At 40.3% G+C, this 7515-nt stretch overlaps 1 protein-coding gene across 1 annotated transcript in view; it reads left to right on the forward strand.

Annotated features, from left to right (window-relative positions):
* ANO1 (anoctamin 1) overlaps positions 1–7040 on the forward strand; it is a 71199-nt gene extending 64159 nt beyond the window's left edge. The window contains exons 24-27 of the mRNA XM_036384847.2: positions 74–126; positions 1739–1923; positions 3530–3635; positions 4556–7040. Of these exons, the coding sequence (XP_036240740.1) occupies positions 74–126; positions 1739–1923; positions 3530–3635; positions 4556–4816 (605 nt within the window). The 3' untranslated portion in view covers positions 4817–7040. The remainder of the gene's footprint in view (positions 1–73; positions 127–1738; positions 1924–3529; positions 3636–4555) is intronic.
* The last annotated feature ends 475 nt before the right edge of the window (positions 7041–7515 follow it).

The raw sequence follows: 7515 nt of genomic DNA on the forward strand, positions 1-7515 counted from the left end.
CTGTTAACTGCAGATGTAATTTATCTCATTTTAAGGACTAGAACAGCATTTACATGTTTGTCTCCTTCCTCAGGAATCTGGTATAATATCCTCAGAGGTATTGGAAAGCTTGCTGTCATCATAAATGTAAGTAAAGCAGCATGAATTAAATTTGAATTCAATAGGCTGGCTTTTCCATTCTGCTCCATTAGTTTTATTTCAGTACAAAATCCCTTCAATCAAGTGAAAGTATATGATTGAGAAATTTTTGGAAATATTTGAGGATGAGTTGCTGTGTTTATTTTCAAGCTGTGATGGCAGTAGCAATAATATAAGCTGTCACTGCTGCTTTTTACCGGAATGTTTTTGTAAAACAGTTCTGTCCTTCAAACAAATACTACCACAGCTGCTTACTTTTACTCTTTTGAAATACTATCAGTAGCATAAGATGTATTTTTTCATTTCAGTGCTATTTTGGGTAAGGTGAGAACCAGTTCAGCTCCTCAGAGTGCAGAATCCCTCCATCAAAAATCTGCCCTCAAGCTGTATTGCCCCCACTCAGAGAGCTTGGAAAATCCTGTAAAAAAAGTTTATTTCAACATTTCACAAAAATGTAGCAGGTCTTAATATATTAATGCGTGTACTTCTGCACTATTCTATATGAATAGACATCCACAATGGTCATCCTCCTTGCACCTCAGCTGAGGGAAAGATGAAAACAAAGGCTGGCTGAAATTCAACATGTTTGCAGTGCAGCAAAGCAGGGGCTCTGTAGGGCTTATGGCCACATGGCTATGGACTCCCTTGGGGGTTTTTTTCATTATCCAGACTTGAAATTCCTTCATTTTGTCCCCAGGGTTCTGTTGTGCTATGGCAAACCCATTCTTTTGGTATGCTGCCTTAGTTTGTCCTTCCCATTTCTCCTCTTTTCCTTTGGAAATAATTTCTCTGTTTTTCTCTCTTGTTCTGTGTAGTCTTTCCTCGTCAATAGCCAGTGTTAGTTTTCCCTCTTTGATCAATGTACAGCTCCTCTTTACCATAATATAAGTAAAACATTTTGTACTGTTTGTTCCACATGTACATGAGATTTATGCCAGTGGCAATGTTTCATAATGATGATAAATGAGGAAGGCTAAAGTCATGAGGAACTCAGCCCACTTGACTGTTGTGCCTTTTCCCCACGATATTTTCAGAAAATTTTAAATAACTGCATGAAATGCAACTTTTGTGACCAAAAAAATAAAACTGGGCTCAGTCTCCTCATCCTTTTATCCTGATGAAGTTAAGAACCACACACAATTAACATTTTTTTGCAATGCAATGAGACTTTGAAGAGTTGAATCACCGTGGGTTGTTTGCAGGACGGAAAAGCAGCTGGATATCAATCAATTGGACCTTGTCCAAGGCAACAGGGAGAAGCTGTGATGGGGACACAGGGAAGCAGAGCTGTGGTAGCTCTCCCCTGGCGCTGGGAAGTGCAGCTGCTCCTTTTTTGGGGGCCCAGGTTGTCACCCATGCAGACACCTCAGCTGGCATGGCACTGCTCCAGGGAATGCGCCGCACCTCAGGAGAGAGGGCAGTGAACAATCCCTTGCTGGTGCAGTGAACAATCCCTTGCTGGTGCAGGGAATGCTCCACTCTCAGGGCCCTCAGGCTCCCCTGAGTGTGGTGTGAGTAGTTTGGGCAGGTCATGGTTGAGGATGTGATGAAGTGAAGCTCTGCCTGGGTACCGCGCTCACTCTCTACTCTTGTGGCTCAGGCATTTGTGATCTCATTCACATCCGACTTCATTCCACGCCTCGTGTACCTGTACATGTACAGTGAGAATGGCACCATGCATGGCTTCGTCAACCATACACTATCCTCTTTTAATGTCAGCGATTTCCAAGCAGGAACAGCTCCCAACGACCCCCTGGATCTTGGCTACGAGGTTCAGATATGCAGGTACTCTCTTGAATGATCGCTAATGCCAAGTGTTTTCACAGCTGGCAAAGAACGTGGCAAATTCTTACATTCCTGGGGCAGATTCTTTGTCTTTTCAGTACCCTTTTAGCACCTTGCTAGCCTTTTATATCAGATGGATCCATTGCCTTGAACATCTTGCTAACATATTAAGTAATCACAGACCTGAATATGAATCACTGAGTTTTTTGGGAAATGGAGATTATTGTTAGTTAAATTCAGTGCTTGTCCATGCAAAGATTTTTATTATTATGGATTCCCTTTTCCAGGAAAGGAGACAAATATAAACAGCACAATGGTGCTTCGAGGGAAGAAAATTATGTCACTCTGATGTCATGTCATGATATAATGACCATGACCTCTTTTTTTGTCCAATTCCCAATTCCTGATGAGAGAGCAGTAGCATCCTTATCTGCACTGGAACTTAGGACTTATTTATAGTGTCATCACACAGGAGAAATTTGCATGCCTGTGACAATTCATATCTACTCTTCTCATGTTTAAAGGAAAATTGTGGTTACCTATTTCAGCTAATATATTCTTAGAATTGACAGTTCTGACAGTGAAAGCACTTAGACCAGCAAAGCTGAAAAGGGGACAACAGAGGGAGGAAGGGGGAGAGAAGAGTAAGGAAGGAAGAGATATTCCAGGGGAGAAAGAAACAAAGATGACTTTGATACATGCATACTAAAAAAATCACACTAACTGACCAAATAAAAAACCTTGCCTTTGAATTATATTATTTTGTATTATATTCTTTATGCACTTGAATAGTGAAGTTAATATGGTGAAATGACCTCTAAACAGAAAATTCACTCAGAGATGAAAGCAAAACCAACCAAACTGCATTTGCAGTAGTTTTGCTCGCTTTTATTTTCTCCTGGTTTCCTCCTGCTTCTCTCTGGGCAGAGGTTAAGCAAGGCTGGCAAACATGTTTCAGCACAGAATGGAAGTGTTGGCATCATGGTCCAAAAGCAAAATGCCAGATTTATTTGCTTTCCACTCCCAGCCTCTGTCTTCTTTCAATCCCATCCTTATCCCAAGGATTTTAAAATAATTTGAAAATGCAGAGCCCTAATTCTTTCAAAATATTGACAGGATGCTGTGGTTTTGAATTTAATGACTTTTCTTGGTCTTGTTTATCAACACATAGATTTTCTGTAAGCCATACTAAGGAAAAATTCTCTCTCCACCTGACAAAATTTAGTTTCAACCTTTTGCTAATCACGTGTTAAACACATTCTATGAATCTGAGATCAGTATTTTTGTCTTTAAAATTAGTTTGAAAAATATATGTTGCCTTTTTACCTATCTTAAAATAAATCACCTGAGCTGTGTAGTTTACTCTGTCTTATGCAAAATCGATATTATATGTAGTAATCAGAGGGTATTAAGATGAATTAACCTTTAATTTTAAGGCTAACTTGAAGGCTATGGGATAGTTTCAGCTGTGTCTTGTTTCTGAGAGATTAATACAGTGAACTTTCTTTCAGACAGTTCTATTTATTGTTTGGCTGTTTGTTAATAACTCCTTCAGGTGCCAACATTTCTGAATTGCACCCCTGATTTACTGAGTCTTGTTTTGCAGGTACAAAGATTATAGAGAACCCCCCTGGTCTGAAAACAAATATGACATCTCAAAGGATTTCTGGGCTGTCCTAGCAGCAAGATTGGCATTTGTGATAGTTTTCCAGGTAGGTGACACTGCAGGCACTTGGAAATAAGTTATCGGGCCAAAGAAATATCTTCTTTCTCAGTTGTTTCATGGAAAAGCCAAAGAAATTTGCCCATCTTCATTACCCTCTTTGTCCCACCCATTCAGTCACTGGTATATCCTCAGTGGAAAAATTCATCCCCAGGGATTCCTTGAACTGGTTTGATGCAGAACAACTTAATGATCTTAGAGACCAGCAAAGCACAAGGCTGATGCTAATTAGGTTCCATCAATTTCTCCCATAGGACATCAACAATTTCACTGAAGCAGCATAAATTTAACCCAAAATCATTTTAAGAGCTAGCCAAGAAATGAGATTTTCAAAATTTTCCAAGTTTAGTATTAATTTGCATCTGAATACAAAGCCAAAATCTTGTAATTTGTCCTTAAAAGACATTATTTAATCACAACAGTGATGCTACTTATTGCAACACAAATGTCTTAAGTCTGCCTCATCTGAACAACTCGTTTCAAAATTTTTATTGGGTTTTTTTTATTAAAAGTTATCTTTTTGGGAAAGATCGCCCCTTCCTTGAATCAAGGTTTTTCAATTAGAAAAATTCAATTGGAATGTATTTTACCAACTTTTACCATTTTTACCTCTTGTATTTGCTTCTGCCTTCCTGATGCCAATCTCATAAGCCACTCACCAACTGCAAATTCCTTTGGATTTCTAAGTGGCTGCAGTGTCAGGATTGGTACATAAATCATAGAGGTCAATCAATACCTGATGTATTTCTCTACTTCTAGCATGCACAAAGCAGTTGAGGGGAATTTGGTCCTATAGTCCAACTCAAATATTGTCCTCTCTTCATTTTTCTTTCCTGAGTGCCCTCTCCTTTCCCTACAGCCACCCCTTCATTTGGCCCCGCTGACACTTTCTCACAACTTCATTTTCAGAACTTGGTCATGTTCATGAGTGAATTTGTTGACTGGATTATCCCAGACATTCCCAAGGACATTAGTCAGCAGATTCACAAGGAGAAGGTTCTCATGGTGGAGGTCTTCATGAGGGAAGAGCAAGGCAAGCTGCAGATGCTGGAAACCTGGAAAGACAAGGACAAGAGAAAAGGGGAAAACTGCAACAACCACAGCCCCAGGCTCTCGAGGAGCCGCAGTGGGAGCTTGTCCTCCTGCCATTCCTATCCTCTGGACGTTTAGGAGAGGAGGGAGCTGAGGCTGTCGGGGCATTCCAGAGACAAAAGCCATGGCGCCAAGGGCAGGACTCCGGTACGGACACCCCGGTGCATGTTGAAGGATGTGCTGCCATTTCACTCCCATCTTTGTGAGAAATGCCCTTCTTGCAAACATGGAGGACCACGTTCTATTTCTGACAATGTTGGGGTTTCGTTTTGTTTTGTTTTTCTTTTGCACAAGCAGTAATGCAGGGAGTTTTTGTATTTCATCCTGTCGACGTTGGCGTGCATTAAGAAATGCAGGTACTTAGGACAATCTTGCTAGAGATATTCTCGAGAATCTGATCTTAGCCTATCAATTAGCTAATGAAATAAAGGTAAATTTGAAGTCATTATAATAATAATGCTAATTTGAACTATTTTGGAAAGCCGGGTTCGAAGGTCCATGGGGTAACTTGCTAAATGATATGCAAAATCAGTATTCCCTCGTATTCCATAAAGCCTACCAGACTGACTTGCTTCCCAAGGCTGTGTTTAGCTTTGTGAGTCTGAGCTTTGGAGTCCCAAAGATGTGGGGGGGACTTGTGGCAGCCCCCAGACCCTCCCTGGGGCACCACTGCCTCTGGAAACATCAGCACAGGGATTGTGGGCAGTGCTTTCTGGCAGCAGCAGCAGCACAATTGCAGAGATCCTCCCAGCAGGCCTATGGTCACGGAGCATTTGTTAAATGCCCTGAGTTAATGAGCACACAGCGAGCTCCAGTGACTCTCACTGCCCTGCCAAGCACTCGCACGCTGCAGTTGCTGAGGAAATTCCCTTTTCCCCGATGGTTCAGCACATCCCTAGCCCAGCCTGGCTTTTCCCTGTAGCCCTCTGGAGCAGGAGAAGGGAGTGCTTGCACCCATGTTTCACAGCCAGCTTTTGCCACAGACTTTCTGCTGGTGGCTGGCACTTCCCAGAGGCTGTGCCAGAGGAGTAAATCCCAAATGCATCCCACTTGCTGTCTTCAGTGGAAGCTCTGCCTGCACTGGGGCTACAGGACCAGACCTTCAGCTAGTTACAGGACTTTTCTTTTGTCTTAAAATCCTCTGTCTTTTGTACAAGGAGCTTTTCCCTAAAGTATAAGTCTGAAATCCTTACTTACCATGACTAGCTAAAGCCCATCAGTACAGCTCTTTTTAAGCATAATATGTTTTTGTTTTGCTTTGTTGACCGATAAACTGCACTTCCAAATAATATTGGTGCAATTAATCTAATTTCTTTTATTGCTTTGTCTTGTCCATGGCACTTGCATTATAAAATTGAAAAAGAAAATAAAAAGGAAAGATTTCTTTAAAGTCTAACTACTGTATGGTTTGTTACAAAACCAAACTGTTTTCAAGAGGTTAGTTATTTCTTTTTTTCTTTCTTTTTTTTCTTTGCCAAACTAATTTAAAGATTAATGCTAGAACTCTAAAAAGAATGCCATATAGAGCTTTTGATATATTTATTTGTTTTAAAGTATGGATAAACTTGATATTTTTCTGTAGTCTGTCCAAAGAAGGTACCAAAAGAGAAATTATGTGGAAGAAAGAAAATGGTATTAACCAAATATTCTTGAAGCTTATTTAAAATACTGATCCAACCAAAGATTTTTATTAATAAAGGGCTTATATTTTGTTAACTCTTGTTTCTGTTGTACTTTGACTTGCAGGAATGTCACTATTTTTAAAATTTGTAACTTATGATAGTGTGTTGCTGTAGGGCCAAATCCTGCCTGATTTATTCCCACATAAATGTAAAGCCTGGTTAGTAAATGTTTACCAGATCAGGCCCACTGACTGCAATAGGACTGGGGAGAAATCAAGCAGAATTCTGTCCACACATTTTGTTGAAAACCTGTTTTTCCTCTCATTCCTTGGTAGCCCAAAAGATCCAGGAGAAAGCCAAACTACCTATTCTGAGGAGAAACGTTAGGGATCGTCCTCGAAGGGGATTTAATCTGTAAATACTGACCTGAAAGTGTTCCCAACTTAATACTGACATTCCTGTAAATGGTGGAACTATATCCTGAACACATACTTATCTGAATTTTTTCATTATTTGCTGAAATCATGGAATAGTAACAGTTGCTTATACTTTCTTTTGTACAGTAAATTGTTTGAAATGGAATTTTGTATATAAAAATCTGTATTACTACTCAGATATCTATAAAATTATTTCATGGAATCATTTTTTAAGAAAAGCAAATATATACTAAATCTGTTTTATTTTGTTTTTTTTTTTTCTTTTTCTTTGAACACTTATTTGAAATAAACTTAAATATCCAAGAGTTTCTCCTGTGGGACAGGTTCTGTTCCCAGCCCTCCTTGTGCTCTGAGTGTACAGACATCTCCCTAAAAATGTCCCAGGTAGGTCTGGTGTTTGAGCTGCTTTAGAGACCCACTTGGAGGCGAGTGAATCCCACCTGAAATCCATCTCCAGGAGTACAAAGGGAGTTTTTGGCTGCAGGATGGCTCCACTGTGGCTGTCACATTCCCACTGCCCTGAGGGACCTGTCCAAGCAAGGCTGGCCTCAGAACCTCACTTGCTGATTGCAGTTTTTTCCTCCCTTCCCCATTTAACTGTCGTGTGAGAAGGCAAAGCACGAGGCTTCACACCAGCCCTCCTTTCCTGGATGGAAAATATTAATGCTCCAAGTCAGGAAATTTAGTTTAGAAGGTGGGAATTGTGTCCTGAGAGAAT

Source organism: Molothrus ater, chromosome 6, assembly GCF_012460135.2.
Source record: "Molothrus ater isolate BHLD 08-10-18 breed brown headed cowbird chromosome 6, BPBGC_Mater_1.1, whole genome shotgun sequence".
Lineage (NCBI taxonomy): Eukaryota > Metazoa > Chordata > Aves > Passeriformes > Icteridae > Molothrus > Molothrus ater.